The sequence below is a fragment of the Symphodus melops genome, assembly GCF_947650265.1.
Source record: "Symphodus melops genome assembly, chromosome: 20".
NCBI lineage: Eukaryota > Metazoa > Chordata > Actinopteri > Labriformes > Labridae > Symphodus > Symphodus melops.
This window is the reverse complement of record NC_136710.1, coordinates 7,314,259-7,334,466: the sequence shown is the minus strand read 5'-3', so window position 1 is coordinate 7,334,466 and position 20,208 is coordinate 7,314,259. Positions and strand designations below refer to the sequence as shown.

The 20,208-nt window shown below is 42.7% G+C and overlaps 1 protein-coding gene across 8 annotated transcripts in view; it reads right to left on the bottom strand.

Moving 5' to 3' along the window:
* kcnip4a (potassium voltage-gated channel interacting protein 4a) overlaps positions 1–20,208 on the bottom strand; it is a 117,718-nt gene that overhangs the window by 64,382 nt on the left and 33,128 nt on the right. Inside the window, exon 1 of one of the 8 annotated variants that reach the window (XM_079371204.1) lies at positions 14,905–15,896. The exons of 6 other annotated variants lie outside the window; for them this stretch is intronic. In XM_079371204.1, the coding sequence (XP_079227330.1) occupies positions 14,905–14,989 (85 nt within the window). In that variant the 5' untranslated portion in view covers positions 14,990–15,896. Of the gene's footprint in view, positions 1–14,904; positions 15,897–20,208 lie in introns of those variants that run through there. One more of the 8 variants, XM_079371198.1, reaches the window with a different exon arrangement.

Below are 20,208 nucleotides of genomic sequence, written 5' to 3'. Positions count from 1 at the left end.
TTATATTAATAGACCATTTTATCACTGAAGTAAGGGCAATATGTATTAGCATAGGTTATACTACTGTACAGCGAGGGTTATAAAACAAAGGGAGCCAATGAGGGCAGCAGGTTGATATTCTTTATTTTTCAGTTTTGTGTCAAATGTACTAAAAGGGAGAATAAACACCTTCATGGATGTAACACGAGGACATGTCAAGCTAAATACTCAAGACTACTGTCTTACAGCATACATTTACCTTCTGACCCTCTCGCGTACTCATTATTTGAAGGGATTCACCCCACTCATCTACTGCAACAGTGAACCGCTGAACTCATTGATGGTTGTGTTAAAAGGGACGAGTAATTGCGAGCGAGGACTGCACTTTGATTGCCTCTGGGCTTCTTCGGGATCAATTTGTCTGCCTGTCACTTGACGGTCCGGCTCGGAGCTCAGTGTAGGGGCAGAGGAAGGAGCCCGACTGGAAATGCGATCCCTTCAGTGACTCGTTGAGTGCTTCCTTTGGGCGAGTTTTGCTTGGGTCTTTTTTCCTGTTTGTGTGTGCGACCGAGCACCGCAACACTGACGATCGATAATGAGACTCCGTCTGATTGAGTTGTTGCTTTAAAGACTGGTATCACTGAGTGTGCTTATAATAAAAAAAGCTTTTATTCCCTATGATGTTCATTCATTCTGCAGGAGAAGGAATGGTTTTTTTCTTGGGGAAGTTAAAACCCCGACAAAAATCAATAGATCCTCTTCAGCTTTATTTATTCTTCATGATCCAGAGAGAATAACACCTCGCCTTGGCCAAGCAAATCTCTTAATCAGCATAACCTCCTGAAAGCATCCTTCAATATGCCGATAAGATGCTTTCGGGTAGCGTGCCGACGCCACGAACAATCCATAACAAGCCCATCTGCGTCGAGCTGTAAGTGGAATTTCACACATCCTATCGGCGTCTTTCATCCGATCCGAGCGACATGCTGTAAATGGGCTCTCTCAGCATGGCAGTACCTACGGACACATCTCGAACAAGCTCATCACAACATATCACGGGAGAAATCGTCGCCTCTGTTGTGTCTCTGAGGATGCTCCAGGCCCCTGGATTTAAACCGCTGTCACAGAACAAGGCCCATTTTTCATGTGTAATGAGATCCTCCATTAAACATGAACCTGGAGGGATCATCATTTAGCTTGGCGATATCGCTTCCGCAAAGCAACAGCAAATGCAAGAAGAGACACTTGGAAGGTGCAAATGTAGACCAAAACAGAAGCACGGCTAAGCGAAATTACCCCAATGGAACCCGATCACACATATCAGCACACACCTTCTTTACGCCCTGCACGCCCTGGTCTGGTCATGTGATTCACAATTCTGCCGTTACTGGAGACGTAAAGTGCTAACTCACTTCCGATTGGTTTTGTAAATTTACCATTTCTAGATCAAAGTGCTCCACAGATGGATGTGGTTAACGACTTCAAATGTTCTACTTTAATGTCCTTGCTCAGCATCCATAGACAGATGACATGTGTGTGCTGCTGCTGCCATCTTGGTCAGGTCACCCTTCTGAAAAAGATCTTGGTCTGTATGGGTGAATTACCTGGTTAAATAACTTAAATTAAAAATATGCTACAACTTAGCAAGAAGCTAGAGGAAGTGTTTTCCCTCGTCCATCCCTGGGTGGATGCTGATTTTAACAGTTACACTGAACAGGTTGTAATAAACAACTTTCATCGACGCTAATGTTGCTTCATGTTTTCTTGTGCCTTTAAGAGGCAACATTTCCAAACCTACATGAGGTGATTGTAGATCAGTGGTGTTTTTAAATGCTTGATTTGTGGCTCACAACAGGCCAAACACATAATAAATCAATTAAATCGTTTCATAAATCAGCGTCTCTTCAACGTTCCGGAAATGGTATTTAAGACAATTGTGTTAACTGTAATAAGCCGAGACTTTAATTTGAACATGGAGAACACGTTCAGATAATAACAGAGATTTAAAAACAACCCAGTTGCCAGCAACCAGTCCTTTTCATGACACTATCAAAACCTGTGAGTGTCTAATTACACAGACAATACCAGAGAGACACATGGCAGACAAATCAAGCCTCATACTGTTACTGTACCACACTGAAACCCCACACCGACGACCCCCCCCCCCCCCCCGCATGACAGACAATATCCGCCTCCCGTGGAGAGCCTCGTCTTTGATGGCACTTTCCGTCAGCACACTGTGGAGTACAGTGCTTCAGTTGCAGCCACTGAGAGGACACTTTGCATTTGAAGTCCCCAGCTCATCAGACGGATGAGTGAAGTGACTCTAAATCAGAAAAGCTGACCCAAAACTTAAAGCAGAAAAAAAAAAAAAAATCCTGAAGGCCAATGAGCAAGAGGGATGCATATTCCACTGAATTACACGAAAAAGAATTCCACAAAGGGGGAAGGCTATAATACATTATCCTGAACATACAGCACTGCAGCTTGGCCAATAGATAACAGGCACATACATAAATGCATGCAATACTCGACTATAGACACTGATTATTAAGTTGCCTCTGGCAGGATGTTTTACATTTCTAAAAAAAAAGGAAATCATAAGATGTTGCATAGTAAGTGAAATATAATCTCAAAGATGGATTGGTTGAACTTCCTGCTGTGATGTGATAGTAATGAGGAATGCGTTCACTTTGAAAATAGTTCCCGTTTTGCTTCTGTTATGACACCCTGCTGCTCACTCCTGATTCGAACGTTGCTGAAATGTCTCCTTAACAGCAGAATACATACAGCATCGATTGATCAAAGTAAAGGGTTTTATACGTTTATTGAGTTTGACCAGTTTGCAGAAGGGAGCCGCACACGAATCGAGCATTCGCTCTTAAGATTTGCGACAAACACAGATTTTTAGAAAGATTGAGCTTCAGTTTTCCATCTTCAGTTCTATCACGGGTTTAGGAGTTGGATGTGCGTGCGTGGATCGGTTGAAGATTGCTGCAGGGATATTTCATGCAGTGTTTGGTGTCGTTTTCCGAAGTTTATGTGATTCTGTGTAAGTGTACACTCTGGACAGGACACCAGTCAATCACAGGGCAGACATGTAGAGACAAAAACCCTGTGTTTTTTTTTTTTTTTGGTTTAGTGAAAGTACAACCAGGAAAACAGATGTTCTTTTTCTAGCTGTGATTTTGACTTATCGTAGTCTTTTCAAAAGTTTTTCTAAAGCAAAACTCTCAAACTGATCCAGAGGGTCCGTCTATGATGTTCAAAATGATCTTCTGCATCAGTAGATAAACCGTTTCATCCCAGATCCGGGACACTTGACAACTATTTTCAGTCAACCTCTGCCCACATCCATTTGTGAATATATTGTGACTTTGTTTGCATTCATTTATTTCTACATCATTCCCCGAGAAGCGATTAGATTTCCGTGGAAGCATTACAGGATAAGGGCTGCCAAATACAAAAAAAAAAAAAATCTTACCCTGGCTGCTTTAAATTGTTATTTTTTTTCTGTTGGGACCAACATTTCATGCTTTTTTGTGTGTTTTTGTGTGTAGAGATGCTGTAAAAGGAGCTAAAAATGCATCAAAAGCTGTGGGGTTTTTTTCCCCATTACTTTCTTGTCTGTCAAAGCTGGCATTGGGGAACGCTTGGCTGCTCTGGTGAAACTGCCACCTCAGAGAATAGTTTTTGTGGCTCATTCCCTGGCATCAATTGAAACGTATCACAAAGGACAGAAATGGAAATACAGGAGGCAAATATTGCTTTGTCTGCGTCTCTATTTACTCCTCCTGCTTATTCCATCCCCACTCCAATGACTCCAGTCAATTTACTCGAGCGAAGCTCAGATTACACTTTTTCTTTCCCCTGCAAACTGGAAGCTGTTTCATTGTCTGTAAGAGATTAGAACTGTACTCTTACAGGGCAGGGATTTGCAAGCTGAACAAGTGGAGTTAAACAAAAGTTTTAATAAACCTCCTGTTGCCTTGATTCATTTGATGGATAATTCTTCTTCTTCTTTTGTAACTTGCAGCGTCTTCATTGGCTGTACTTCATGAACACAGGGATAGTTTTTGGTCCCAATGCCCTTTAACACGACAGCATGGCTCTGCTGAGACATCATCATGGGCTCAAACTCTGAACTCATCGGTTCTTGTCTGAACGATATTTGCCTCTGGAAACAAAGGCCGACTTTTTGTTAATTTCAGTGCAGCCAGCAGTTAGTGATCGACGACTTCCAATCAAGACCTCCTTCTCCCTGCGCTGCATTGTTAACAGGCAGTTTACAGCCTGGTCCTAACAATGAAATAGACCTGATTAGTTACTGTCCTCATGGACACACACTGTCCGGGGGAAAATGTTTTAATTGTATTAATTGCAGCTGTTTTGTTTTTATGAACAATACGTGTAACCCATAGTTAGGTAGCTGACATGAGTGACAGAAGGATGCAGTGTAACGGTTTGTCGGTTTTGCTTAAAGACCTCCTCAGCTCCAGCTTCAAGCCTGCTGTAACAGATGGGTGACACCACTCAGGCTTCGTCCATTAACATGTGCAGTCTGTGGTACCTGACACATCAGGCTTTGGGCTGTTGAGACCTCTACAACATAACTGCATGAGACATTGAGACATGCCACACGCTAAATCCACACTGAGCTTTCATTTCTCTTTTAAACGTGCGACTCTACACCAAGAGGAAGTTTGTTTTCCACTCTGAAAGAAAGTAAAAGAAATCACTACGGTAATAGCCCATGGCCATTTAAATCAATGCTTATCCATCCTGTAAATTAGTTCCATCTACCCCATTATCAGTCTGATGATTAGCTGTAAAATGTGCACACTAATGCAATTCTTCAATTTCACTATGACATTTAACTGTTGATTTGTCCCCATAAGACAAACTCAAATCAGTTTAAACAGAAAGACAGAACAGAGGAAAAGGCAGTGATTTCCTTCGAGGGCACGTTTAAATCACAGAAGGGGAAAAAAGACAGAAGGAAAAATAGGATGTAGAAGCTGAAAGGAGGGACTAGATCAAAAAGGTGATCCATCCTTATTAAATACAAATCTATTCTATCAAGCAGCCAGGCAGAGGCAACAGAATGGGCAGAGTGTGGTCCACGGAGCAGCGCCACAGAAGAAAAGGCCTTATAGCTCGGTGGTTGCTGAGGTTGAAGTACTGTAAAATAGCAAACACATACACCTTCTGCTGTGTTGCTTTGCATTTAAATTGAATTTGCGATGGTGTCGCTGGTGCAAGGGAAATGTCGTGGACTGAAGGGAAAATCGGAAATGACACCTTGATGCCACGTCAGGTGCTCGGCTGCACGGTGTCATGTGTTACCCTCTTTAACCTTACAGTGACAGCTTGAGCTGTCGAATGTAATCTGTTTCAGGTTAAATATTTCCTAGAGGAAACAGCTCTGCAACCAGACTAACCCGTTCTAATTTTTTTTAGCACAGGGCTGTGAACAGTCGCTATTATTTGTCACAAAAAGCACGGATTTGATTCTCCTGTTTTGCCATTAAAAAAAAGACACGTAGCTTGACTTGCAAGTTTACCTTCCAGTCTTTCTTTACAGAAACATCATGAAACGTATCAGCGTCAGACACTGTAGAAAACGGAAGTGAACATCAGGAGATATTTGCCTTTGCTGCGTCATGTTTAAGTCTTCAACCCAGTCCAATGTTTCCAAAGTTACATTAATGAATTTCTCCTACTTGCAACTTCCTCTATCCCACAAGGTCACCCACAGTCCACCTCTGAAAGGACGTTTTTATTTACCACTAAATGTCGACTTCATGAAACAATCTTAGCTGACTAACGACTGGTCACAGAGTTCCAAAACGGAGTAGTGAATCTGAATGAAGGCTTGTACTTCAATGTTGAGAACATCTTGCTTGGACAGCTGGCACACGTCGAGATTGAAAATGTATGTTGAGGTTACAGTATTTTTTTTTACCAACCTTCTACTTAACTCCTATTTAAAGGATACATGGGGAATTCTTGGTTTCACACTAATACGCTAAAACACATTTAACTTACAACTTATAAAGTGGAGCACCGGTACGCCTCAGCAAATTAGGCTCCGTCCGTCTCATTTTTCAACAAGTCTGTTCCTTTCAAAGCAGTGCAGGTCTTCTGCTGTGCTTTAAAGGTCGTGTTAGACAGGTGAGATCCTTCCTGTTTACACATGCCCAGAGTTGACACAGAGCTAGCCAGGTAAGTAATGGGGCCAGGGGTGGATGTGTCTACACAATGATGGAGAAGGAGTTCCATTTCCTGCACGGCGGTCCACGACGAGCCAGCCAGCCAGAGACAGTGAGTAATTACACCGTTTTACTACAGAGGTGCAGGGAGCTGATGGAGGGGAAAATGTATCGGGGCTCAATCTTGGCCGTCACCTCCGTACATTGGTCTGTAATGCAGTGAGATAGAAGTGTCCTTGACTGAGCTTATATAGTCAAGATCATGGATTAAGTGCTGAAGACACATTCTGCTTGCATGGCGCTTTATCCTCTGAACGCTGCAAGGCCACAAACCAGATCTGCCTCCATTGTCTTTGCCACAGAGCTTTAAGAACAAGCACAAACACTTAATTGGAGTTTTATTGGCTTCTGAAGCATGTCAGACCAAGTGGGCTTTTTTAATTGGAATTTCAAAATTACCTAATCAACAATTAAATATTTTGGCTTGTAATGATTCCTCAAGGATCCAGAGAAACAAGCTTTGCTTTATTTTATTTTTTTCTTTTCATGGAAGTGATTCATTTCCATTTCTTCGGTCTGTTTAAACAGTGCTGCGTTTTTCACAGGGGGAAGTCATGAGTTGACGTATTGACACACTTAATCTGCTTTGATTTTCAAGCTGAAACAGAGAGAAAACATTGAGTGGTGAGAAGAAGACTCGTGCCAGAGAAAACAGCAGGAAGTGTCAAAAGTTCAAGATCACTTAAAGTCGAAGCACAGCAAAAAAAAAACAAAAAACAAAAAAAAAAAACCTGCACATCAAATTCATTTTTTAAATTGGACAAGAATACAACGACGCAGTGTGTTAATGCATCAGCTTCTCTCTGGTCTAATCTGCTAGTTCATGCAGCTGACCTAACATTAGCATTTAATATGAAACGCATGAATGTTAGCTAAAGCAAAGCTCAGAAGTAAAAATGGTTTCATGTAATTATATGAAACTGCTTTGTCTTAATAGCAAAACTATTTCTTACCGAATTACTAAATAAATCGTGGATTATAAATCATGGATTATGAATCGTGGATTATAATTAATGGATTGTAAATCGTGGATTGTATATCGTGGATTATCGAAGGATTCTGAAGTAATTGATTACTGCAGTGCTCAATAAATGAATGTTAATACAGGAAACAGAATGGTGTATGAGACTGAACACAAACAACGTACTGCAGCTATTTTCCTGCGGTGCCTCCCATAACACTGTAGTATATCTAACATCAAGGACTGCAAGGGGCACATCCTCTCTCCATGGGACTGTGGATACAATGTGTGTGTGTGTGTTTAGTTCTTTTATAGCCAGCTGGGAGCAAATATGGAGCTGACTTTTACTCAGTGCCATACGGACAATCCTGCTCCTAAGTAATGCAAACTATCATGGTGTAATTAAGAAGGAAATCATTGTGTGAGGCGATGTACTGCATACTGCACTTAATTAACTTGGTTGCTGAAAGGGAAAAAAAACTCTCAGGAAATAACTCTTAATGTATAAGATGATTGAACACGACGGCGTTCAAGGTTATAACAAGACTAAATACCCTCTCAGATAAACAGGTTTGGAAAAAAAACAAAAACCTTTGTATCAAAAATGTCAAAAACTACAACAAGCAGGAATAGTCAGCTCGCCTCCTCTTGTCATTTCATTGCTCAGACAGTCCAACCGTTTGACATTTCGCACCAGTCTCCGTTTTCCATCAGTGAGATTGATCTGTTTGGAATTTCAATCTGCAGCCAATCAAAAGAGACAAGTAAACCATTTGAGAATTTGTGAACAGCCACTTTCATCAGTAAATCCACACAGCGCCCCGAGGAAAATGAAATATGAAAGAAAAAAAATAAAATACAAAAGCCCAGATTCCTGCGGGACTGCAGCAAGAAAAGACTCCATAAAACATAATGTGATCAAAGCAGAACTTTCACTTTCAGCACTTTCTTAGACATCACAGAGTTTACACAAGCCTGTTGAAATGAGTCATTCTATGTTACATATATTATTAATTTCTCCTTGTTTACCTTAAGCCTTCACTTATAACCTCAAAGGTGTATTAAGTCTCCTTTTGTTGGTCGAGATCAGGAGCAGGGCTGCAGTCTTAGTAATTGCTAACGGTGCATGAAGAGGACATTGTCTCACGTATCGCAGGACGTCTGGGGCAGAGGGTTCACTTTTTGCAGCTGACAGAGACAAAGAGTCTCGCCGGGCCCCTGATATGAAGTGTTTAAGTGTTGGAGAGGAGAGAGAGAGAGCGAGCTAAGTGGGAGTGAAAAGGGAGAAATGGAGATGTAAAGTACAAGACAGTGAGGATTATTTGGCGGAGAAGAGCACAAAAAAGATGGGCGGGGGAGAGCTAAAAAGCAAACTTTTTAATTTTAATTTACAGTCATAATGAACACTTAAGGGAGAGTCAGATAGGATAGTAAAGGTGCTGGTGCAATTCTCTGAGGTGGTAACACATTAAAAAAGAAAACCAACAAAACAAATTAAGACTCCTCTTAATAGTCTACGGTCTTAAAGGGCACAATCTGTTTTGACAGTTCCTTTGTGGTGTTAAGCTTTGGCTCCACTGCGGTTGCAATTTCCTCTTATTACAACACAACTTTAATCATGAAAACAGTTGGAGCAATGATTCTGCTTCTGTTGACTCACTGATCCAACCCACAGAGGTGAAGGTCCCCCTGGATTTAACACAGAATAACCCTCGCACGCAGCTGTTTTTCGGAAGTCAAGCGTGCTAAATATAAGCTCGCCGTCTTTGCCCTCGTTTGCAAACATTAGCACGAATGAGAGAACCGATTTCACCGTCTGACGAGGATGACATTTCAATGGACAGAGGTACAGGGTTACCACAGGTGCAATGTCCTTCCAATTAGGTTTAGACACTGATACCTAATAGCCTTTAATTGAGGATTTTAGAGAGGGATCATTACACTCAAATTCTAGCTTGAAAATTCCCATACACAGCTTTAATCAATGTTATCAACTAGCAGTGTGACATTTTTCTGACAAGCTCATCATTGACTAATTTATTATTTTACATTTTGTGCCGGAGAGATTTCTTACAAACCAGAGCATAGGGAGTAGGAGTTTTCGGCGGCCCCTCTATAATGAAGTAGCAACGATCCGGGGCCTTTTTAACCTTCATGCGTCACCAATTCCATATCCTGACCTCGACAATAAAAGGGTGAAAGACCATTTTGAAAGACCGAGAGTTGCGGTCTGAACTCGCAGTCACGTTCATTTTCCAGCAGACTGAACTCGCTCTTCTTCTCCTCTTTAGAGTTAGATTGTCTTGCAGTACTTTTTGCAGACCTGTGCTCCTTCTATCTCTCTCTCTCTCTCTCTCTCTCTCTCTCTCTCTCTGAGGATGAGGAGGATCAAAGTAGACAAGACTGTACTGTACAAGCAAAAGCCAATGAATCTGTGCAGCTCTAGACTTTGAGAACAACACAGCGGCAGAAACCTGAAACCAGGAGCAGGTTTTGGACGCAGTGATACAAAGAGGCTGAGTACGGGCCCTGCCAGGAAGCTGATACAGATATCACTGTCAAACATCTCCTGTCTGCCTGCGCTAAAGGCCGTAAACCCTTTAAAAGGGGTCACGGTGAAAGGTCAGGGTGCAGGGTTAAAAGAAAGCCATTACGCAGATGATACTGATACTTGTTTCAGTCTTTTTCCATTCTGTAAGAGACTCAGCAGACGTGCTTTCATGTTCGGAATCAAAACATATTAAACTTGCTTCAAATCCAGCTGTTAAGTGAGGATTTTGCCCTTATATTTCTGTCATGATAACAAAACAATCCAGTAATAGAAGGTGGACAGGAGATACAAAAATTAGCATTTAGCAAATTGTGAACGCCAACACACACTCAACTGCCTCTCTTCGGATGTTGGTGATTTCATTTCATTGTAATCTAAATTCTGTCTGCATCTGAAGTTCTGCTGAAGTCTGTTTGCTTTTACTACCTTTTTGGTTTCTCTGATTTAAAATGCCAAGTCGTGAGAGATTACTGAATGGTTGTATAGAAAATTGCACCGATGATTTTTTTTTAAAGGGACGCAATTGTCTTCTCAAGGAGTGAAATGCATCACCGACACATCACGTCTTTCACGGTTTGGAACACAGACATGACGCTTCAAACTCCGTCACAGCAGATGCCATGTTAAGTTCACTCAATGTGAAAGGAGGAATTGCGCAACACAGTTAGCCATCTGTTGGTAGTCCGCCTGTCCAAACATCACGGGGCAAAATGTTGTGCAGCGAGCAAAAAAATATTGTTCATTAAAAACCGAAAAAAAAGGGTTGTAATTTTGGAGATTGTATAGGGGTTCTCGATTAGCAAAGAAGCTAAACCAAACTAGCTTCTGACGATACAAAATGCATACACTCTGCAAACTCTAACCACCAGCCAGTAGATTGGAAACAAGCAGTGCTACATAGTGATTCTCGTTTCTGCACCAGAATGAGGACATCGCACAGACAATGATGCCAACTCGGCCTCTCTGCTGGTATCAAATATTCAGTGTTTGGTCAGGGATTATGGGCTTGGAACGTGCTGTCCTCATGGTGCAGGTGGAACATGACCTCCTGTTAGCCATCAGGACACCAAAGAGAGGGGAAACAAAGACGGGCCATCGCGTCACTGACCAGGTGCCTATACACGTTCTCCATGTATAGGTGCACTTTTCAGGACGTACTGAGAATTCACAGAGTTCGTGACGTTGAGTGCAGAACAGATTTCTCCCTTGTGTTCCTTGATTTGGGGTTATTTGGCACTTGATAAGACCCTCTTTTAACTTATAATTACCGTTTAACTACAAAAGACTTAAATCCTTTTTTTAAATTCCAGCACAAATAATCCTCTGACTTTTCAAAGTGGTAGATGAACAGGCTTATTTTTGAAGTAATTTCACACACATTGTTCACACTCTTTGGACTAAATTGTCTCAAAGGACCTTGAAACACAGACAGAAAAGGACTATTTGAAGCACCTTGCCAAGGGTGTCCCATTGGGGGTGAACTGAATTACACCCTTGAAAGATCCAGGACTAGTCAGGACAACAACACATCGACGCTGACAGCGCTTTTCGTAAGGACTTTAGAAAGCTGGCAGGAGTAAAGATGGAGACGTCTTGCTGCTTGACCTGAGCCCACTGCAGTCCTGACCCAGACAGGCTGTCTCGCAAAAACCAGTCCTAATTCAGGGTGGATTCTTGTACACAAAAACTTAGAAACAAGCCCTTGTGGTGCATCGGAATCATTTGGATCGCAGAGAAACAAACAAAAGAAAACCCATTAAGTAGATATGAAGATGGAGTGAAGCGTCTTAAAAGGAAAGACAGAAGCTCGTTTAGCCCTCACTGGAAAGCTGCACACCTGATTTATAATCATTAAAAGCTCAGAGGCTTTGTGATCACTCAGCTCTGTTCTATAATAAAGAACTCAACCGAGGGAACATCGATATCCACTGCAGAGAGAGAGAGAGAGAGAGAGAAAAAAACAAAAAAACAAAACGACAAGCTGAATCAAGCTACATATGCTCAGACAGCTAAAGAACAAGTTGTCCTACTGAAACTTTGACAAGTATTGCTACACACCCAGTGAGTGCAATGGCTCAGAGGGCAAGCAACGCAAGATTTGGATACGATAGGCTTAGACTCAGTGATGAGCCTGCGAGGCTGTCCTGATGAGGAAAAAAGGATGATGCATTACACAAGCCGAGACAGCCTGACAGCTGAAGAAGAAGTCAACTGTGGAGATGTGCCGAAAGATTCCAAAGAAGTATCTTGTTGGTTCCCGAGTAAAGGGGAAGACTTAAGTGTGCCAGATGAGTGTGGGTGGGAAAAGACATGCTTCGACCCATCTCAATGCACGAAGGGAAATAAGAGAGTGAAAATGCAGATGGACCGGTAGTCTTCCTTTCTCGCCTCACACAGAGGCAATGTTGGAAATATTGGAAAAGACAGTTACTTTCCCTTGTGTGTGCAACAAATACATTCCCTCTTTTTCCAATATACTAAATAGTGCTGACACTGCAGTTTGGATTTGTGCATCCCTGATTCAATCGAGAAAATTCAAGGCCTATTGGGCAGCAGAATAAAAAGGTTCGCCGACCGTCTTCGTTTTTTTTCGCCGTGTTCATCAATAAATGATTTCCTTTGCTCATTTCAGACACTTTATACACAAAGACAATTAGACCTTTAACACACACCTGTAATGAATCCTTAATATGAAACAAGTCTCGGCGGACCGGTCATGACATTGTACTTAGCGTAACGTGCAAAACAACCTGCTCGTGCTCGTTTCATTAAATTCCACACATTACACTTAGCCTTACCCTATGTGTTTGGCCGCGGCAACATAGTGATCAATGAAGCAATGAACGCAAGGCAGTTCTAGGACGATGAACATCTCAATTAAAATCTCATGGTCCACTAACCAACTCCATCCATCATCCTTTTTGTCCCCCGGTCGCCCAAATAAGGCCGAGCCAGCTTTGCTGTGGTCAAACTCCATTTATATTCATCTGCAGCACAAGGCAATGTGAGATAAGTTAATCTGCTGTTTATGCAGTGATAGATCCACTCGAGTGGACATTGTCTAATGAATGAATGATAATGGGGGGTTTTTTGGAGATTTATTTGGGGAATTAATTACTCCACTTTTTGAGCACAGACGTTGTGGCTAAACAGTGTTTTGGCAGAGGCAATTTCAACATCGTAGCTCACATTTCACCAACAGGGCGAATTTTTCGGTCTGACAATATGAAACATTCACGACTTCTGTATGAACTTTCAGGATAGGAGACTAGCGATGTGGCCCACGATAACAACGATAAGGTAATGACTCAATCGATGCGTTTATTGAATTGGTGTCAGTTTCACGTCTTATGCTTCATCCTTAAACTCCTCTTCAACGCTGTATGACATCCTGCTCTTTTCTCCTTCTATCCTGCAGAGCTTTAGCTTTGGCATTTCCTTTTTTTTTATTTTTTTTTTTTATTACAATTATAATTGGCTTTCTGGGAGGTTCTGAGGTTAATTAAAAACAGCAACGAAACCAATATTTTCCAGATAATTTCATCCACAAAAAAAATTGTCCAACTCAGCACGAGAAAAGTGATTGGACTTGTCCTGAGGGAAATATGTCCTGCCTTGTATTTAACACAATCAATAATTGACACTGTAAAGCGCTGCCATGCATCTTTAGAACGCCATGCTTTGAGGACACTAGAGGAAACTACAACAAAGCATACTGTAATTATTTTTTGAGTAAATAGCAATCGCAATTTAACCGAAATGACCTGCTGGTAGCTATAGAAACCAAGAGCGGGCTCCTGTGGGTAGATATAGAAGGTTTTCTCCAAGAATAGGATTCCCCATGAGGTTATATTTATCTTTCTGATGGGAAAGCTGAGGACGTCTACACCTTTATAGGCCAGCCCAGTGATGGGTGGGGGGGCTCGTCGATGGCTGCCTCACATCATTCCCACTTGTTCTTTTTGTGTCGAAGGTCAAGGAGACGGAGGAAAGTAGGCCATTGCTGTGTGAAGAAAAGTACTCCACAGCGGAGCCATTTGGATGGAGCCATTGTTCGGAAAAACGTAAAATTAAATCTCACATCTTCAGAGGCACGATGGGAATTCATTAACATGTTCCCATCGCACCTCTCTCGGGTTCAACACAATCTCACTCACGCGGCGCGATAATCAACAACTTGCTCAACAGCCGAGCTGGGTTAACGCAAGACGAGGCAGCAGAGAGGCGAGGGTGTTAAAATATGCTACGAGGGGAGTCACATCTGCACAGCCTGCCAGAATAATAAGGCTGCACTTCACATATTTAAAGAACTCTTCGCAGCATGTGATGCGCAACAGAAGTAAGTTCCAGTGATGAGTGCGTGCTTCTCCTGCTCACCTTTCTCTCCAGTATTGAACCCTTCCTGGAGGAACCCTGCATGTAATCCACTCTAATCCCAGATTGAATCTTGTTAATACCACTAATTCACTATCTGTCTTATTAGGAAAGCTCTCGGTGAGGTCGTGTGTGGTTTGAAACAAAAAAAAAAAAAAAAAAAAAAAAAAAAAGGAAGAGTTACTCTTTGCAGCACGACACAGGTGCACAAAGTGTGATGAATAAAAAGCTGGTGTGGACATCGCTTGCAGCAGCTTCTGCTGCAGACGGACGCACCATCACGGTCATGTCACTGCTCTCTTTTTGACTTTTAGACGTTGCATCAATGCAAATGAGACTCGGGATCCGACAGAATCCAAAAACAACTGATGGCGACAAGGTAATTAGGCAATATTTTCGACAACATCTGGAATCCACCGAGCCGCAAATGAAGACGTAAGGCTGTTTCACCTTTCGCCTCGTCTCCTCCTCCATGCACCCGTTTGCACAAACACACAGACACATGCTCGCACAAATGATGATGAAGAGCAGGTAATACATCTAAGCCGATCTCTGGAAATCCTCACAGAGAGCCTGGAGCCAATCATGTATACACCATCTAAATACTTTGTGATTGCATGCAAGTGTCCTAACAGAGCCCGGCGCGGCCAGTGTTGATTTTGTAATGAGCTCGTTCCATCGTAACATAAAACAAGTGGTGAAGTTAGGACCAACTTCAAAAAGGTTTCGGGAGGAATCGGCCACTTAAAGCCGAGCAGGTTTCTTACCGGTGTTAAGTGTGCCGGTGACAAGTCTAAACAGGTACTGTGCGAACTTGAAGATCTCCCTCTTGCACCTTTTCCTGCAGCTCATCTTTAGTCCTAGGAGAAGAGGGGGTGGGGGGGGGGGTAGGACTCAGAAAAGGTCAGCGCCACAGGAGGACTTTGGGGTCCGGGGTGTTTAAAAGAAACGGATATCCGAGGAGTTTTATTTTTTTGACGAGAGTCCCGAGGCAAAAAAAATCAGGTGTCCTCTTCTCCGCTCCGCTTTTTTTCCCGCTGTGTCAGCGTGGCTTTGGTGTGCGCGTGTGTTTGGAGTGATGATCATGAGTGAGAGAGGAGGAGGAGGGGGAGGGAGGAGGAGGAGGGGAGGGGGGGGGGGGGAGTTGTCTTACGCCGGTGTCGCTCTTCAGCGTGAGGTTGTCTGATCCACACTAAGGGATGCTGTGTGCTTTTTTTTTTTTTGTGCTCAGATTATTAATATTTTCTTCCCAGCGTTTTTACTCCTCCTCTCTCGGGAAAGTGTCTCTTTTGACTCTTTTTTCCAACACTTTCTCCTCCTCTTCAGACTTTTTTTTCCCCCCTCTGTGCGCACACACACACACACTCCCTTTCTCTTCGTCGGCGTTACTAGAAAACTACTCCACAATGCAGCGGTTATCCAATGAGCACCCCGAGTCTCTGGCTCCTCTCAGACACATAAACAAACACACGCTCCCAACACTTGATCTCGTAGTGCGCCTGCCGCTCGCTCTACTCAGCACCATCTGTGGATGTTTTACACTCACTGACGGTTGCCATGGAGGCGGGGCCTGATTGGCCAGCGAGGAAGAAGGGAGGAGGGGAAAAACAAGGGGGGAGCAATGGAAACCACATAAGGAGGAGCAAGAGGAAGGAGGAGAGAAATAAAGGAGAATTAAGGGGAAAGTGTCCACCGGTGAATCAGCAGTGACAGTACATTATGGGCCTGCCGCATCATTGTGGAATTGGACGTTAAAGAGTGAGTGACAGTAATGGATGTCGTTAATGTCACACCATGGGGCTTTTAAGATCTAGAAAATGGAAGAGGTTGAAAGATTGACAAAAAAATACTTCAAGAATTAAAAGCCTATAGAGCTAAAAATACAGTAAAACTATCAGGTTGCTGAGAATTTCCAGCAACTGAATGTCAAGGTCAGTATTAATGGTGACTGACAGGCTACGCCAGACGTCCGTGATGACATTAAGAGCAGCCAAGTGCATCATTTTCTCCTCTAATTAGCCCGTACTGTATCTCAATTGGGCTCGTCCATCAATGCCAAGCGCTTCCATCCATAACGCCCGTCATTAGCTCGAAGCCTTAAGTGCTTCCAGTCTTATTACTGCAGTGAATTTGCAAAAGAAAACACATTTTCTCATTAGAAGACATCAGCGTGCTGACAGGTACGAGGTTAGATTTGGCTTGAATCGGATACGAATAGGAGTTGGAGAGGTTTCAAAGGTCACTTGACAGAAAAAGAGGAAGGTTGTATTTTTGGTGGATCCGGCACAGCGCCGACACTTTGTGTACTGGCATAAGAGACAAGGTCAGACTCTGCAATCTCTGGACAAGGATGACGATCGAGCCTGCTCCACAGGCAGGTATTTTTTCTAAAAATAAATAAATAAATAAAAAAAATAAAAAAAGAAGTGCGATTCAAGGACCTGAAGTATTGTTTGAAACTTTCTACTGGTCAGTGCAGACAACAGGCACACGGTCTCAATCAGGGGAATCATCTCGAGGGTAACCTGTGGGGCGTGGAGGTGCTCGAGTGGCGTGACTTGCTTTCTCAGACTTTGGCGGGGGAACATGACCGCCCTAATCTGAGAAGAAAAAAGACTTTTAAAAATGTAATGTCGTCGTAAAGTGTATTAATTAGTAATTAATGATTTGAAAAGCCCTGCTCCAGATGGAGACAAAACCAGGGTTCTCAACTCCAGAATTACTTTCAGAAAAAAAATCTGTTCAAAAGCCATTCCTATCATCAGGTGGTTTTAAACTGTTTCAGTAACTTTGAATAAATGTTGCATAGTGCTGATGGATTCATATTGGAACCTCCTCTTGTTATAAACTGATGCGTGATGCGATACAGGAAACTCTTAAGACCAGTGTCTTCGTTTAGAGGCAGCGCTGTCGCTTGGAGAAAAAGTTATTTGACCGGAGACTCAACAAAAATGGCCTAATTGTTGCTCTCTGTGAAAGCCGACTCTATTTTTGTGGGATATATCAATGCCTCTCCTCCAAAAATAAAGCGGCTACAGTTGTTGCTGCAGACAGATTTATGGACCGACAAACCATTAGGACACTTGTGCAATCCCCAAGTGAGTCTGTCTCTGTTCACACATTGCTTGCGGACGTGCATTTTGCGCCCACCCCTGCCTGAAAACACTTCAACCAGCACATGTGCATCTCCGCCACCTGTCATCCTCGCTGCATGCTTTCCATTTCTATCCGTGTTTCCGATAAACAATAACGTCCCTGAAGTCTCATCCAGGCGTCTGGGAGCAGCTTCGCGTCACATTTTAAGGTCATGCAACACACACACACACACACACACACACACACACACCTCAGTGTTCCTGAGAAAATGAGTTCACTCACGTTTGCCACCTCACCATTTCTAAGAAGTTGACTAAAACATCATCATCATCCAGGAACACCGTGACACAGGCAAACATTGAACCCAAACTCATATTTTTTATCCTGACAAGCCCGACAGAAAGCTCCCAAGGCCTCCCCGCGGCCCTGTCGAGTGTGAAGTGTGGAACAAATCAACACATTCCAGGTCCATATAGAGTCAGGAAAATCTCTCCCCGTGAGTCCCGTTTACCTTAATGAGTATGGTCAAGGCAGAAAAAAAAAAAAGTGATACGGAAGCCGCAAGTCAACACAAACACACGTGTTGAAACGTTGACGGATGTCGGCCGAAGTCTAAAGACGAGAAACACGTGCGGAAGATGTCTGGAGAAGAGACGGATCATCCGCCAGCACGTTTGCTGTGAACACACCGAACACGTTAACAAAAAATAAGACTCAACTGTGTGAAAACATTTAGCATTGATCCTGAGGACAATGTGACAAAAAAAAAAAAAAAAAAAAAAAAGGGCCGTGGAAAGTCTCCAGTAAAGTAGCCTTATAGGACGTGGTTGCAAGTGTACCTGCTGCCTCCGGAGTCCTTTTCACAGACTGTCTTTAGGAATAAACATACACGTGTGTTTTCTACAGCGGAGGCAGACGCAGCTACTTAGCTTCAAAGTCATTGTAGCCTCGCTGCAGAGTGATTTCTCCAGGCACTCGGTTCTGAAGTACCTTTCACCCTACCCGCTGAGTCTACTTGATGAAGTGTGGACTGATTTAACCTCTCTTCCTGTAAAGAGGAAGCTGAAATAAAAAGCTTCCCGTATATTTACATGGCATCTAAAGGCCTCCACGGTTTAAAGTTAAAAATACAGAGAGAAGTGGAGTTCTTTTTCCCTCCCCTTCACTTTTCTGTCTGATGATACATCATATGTTGAGGGGGGGTTTTTTTGTGTTGGAAACTGCGGCAATGACAGCAGCAAGAAATATCTCCTCCTCATAGAAAGGTTGACAGATATATTGACTCATCTAGAATACAGTGACTGCAGGTGCCTGAGGTTGGTTGTGCACCACCAGGGCCTTTCTCCTCTGCCGTGAGAAAGCATCTCGGTCGCCTGTCGAAACTTCGGAGGGCGGCTAGCTAGGAATCAGAAATGTACAGAACTCCATGCTCGAGGACAGCCACCTTGAAACTAAACGTATAAAAGTAAAACAGATGACAGTACACTTCAGCAGAGAGCTTTGCACACTGTGGACTCCAAATTGAACATCAAGAGAGTTGAGCAACGATCTACAAAGCTCCCATCTGCAGTGGAGTGTGCTTCACTGCGCTCGATAAGTGCTCCACCTACTCACCTTCCCCTGCCTGACAATAACCCGGAGAACAGAATGTGAAAGTTGTTCGAGTAGAGAACGATGCAGTCAACTGGCTCACTCACAGATGACTATTTATCTGGAAAGGTTGTAAGTGACTCATGAATTATACTTTTTTTTTTCTTCTTTTTTTTTTAAATTAATATTTATAGGTTTTCTATCAAATCATACTGCATCATGGGAAAAATGAAAGAAGTTTATTAACTGTCATTTTCACACAAGCTCATTAACAGTACAGCTACAACCTGCAGCCCTCGTATCTGCGGAGCGGCATTACTGAAGCAGCATGTGACGTTTTCCAGTGCACTTGAACGTCACGTCCAATCAGCTTGTTTGAAAGCAGAATGACACAAAGCTGGGTGGAAACTGTCGAACGAGTGCCCGATGGGAACGTCAACATGAAGGAAGTAGGACGTGAAATCATAAAAACGAAGATGGAGATTGACGTTTGTCTTACCAGCGATTTGATTGGATCATTGTTTAATCAATCGATATGGATCTTTACACTATTCAAGAAAAGCTGGTTGTAACTTTAAAAACAAAGACCTTAAAATGTAACCACTAACCGTAAAACTACCTGCAATGGAAGTGGAGAAAGCTGAAACAAACGGAGGGCAGGAAGTAAACCGGATTGTTCTGTTATTACGTCACAATCTGCTGCTGTCTGAGACGAGCTGGTGTGCTGGGATTTTATTACAGAGCATGAGCAGGAGGCTCACTTTTTCTTTTCTTTTTTCCCTCAACGTGTGTGGAAATCTGATATTGTCACAACAAAGATGACAAAGTGCAGCATTAAAAGCAGAAAAGTCCCGGGTGAAATCAATGACTCCTGACGCTCATATAGGTGTGGAGCTGAAGTAATGATAGGATGGTGATGATATGATGCTGCGAGGAGGGGGCTCTGCGAGGAGGGGGCTCTGCGGTGCGTGAACATAGGAGTAGGATTGACTGATGGTGTTGACAAAGTAGCTCTGGTTCATATTCCAAAGACTCCTCAAGCAGAAAAATTAACCTTCTTCTTAACATATTAAAAACATGAAAAAAAATTAAATAAAAAAAATAAGCTTATACGATCAAATTAGCCGTCATTTTTTAGGCTTTCTGGGAAACATGCACTTTTGTCCAATCAGTGATGCAGTCTTAAAAGATTGCCTTCATAAATTAACTAAAACTATCATTATGACTTAAACTGAATGTGTGAATACGCTCAAGCCCAACATTCAAAAGAACCACCTTACGCTATAAAAAAAAAAGCAATAAAATAAAATCTATCAACATGAGTCACTACGCTTGCACACAGGACGTTCTGCTGAGTGCACAGAAAGCTGTAGGGGACTATAACC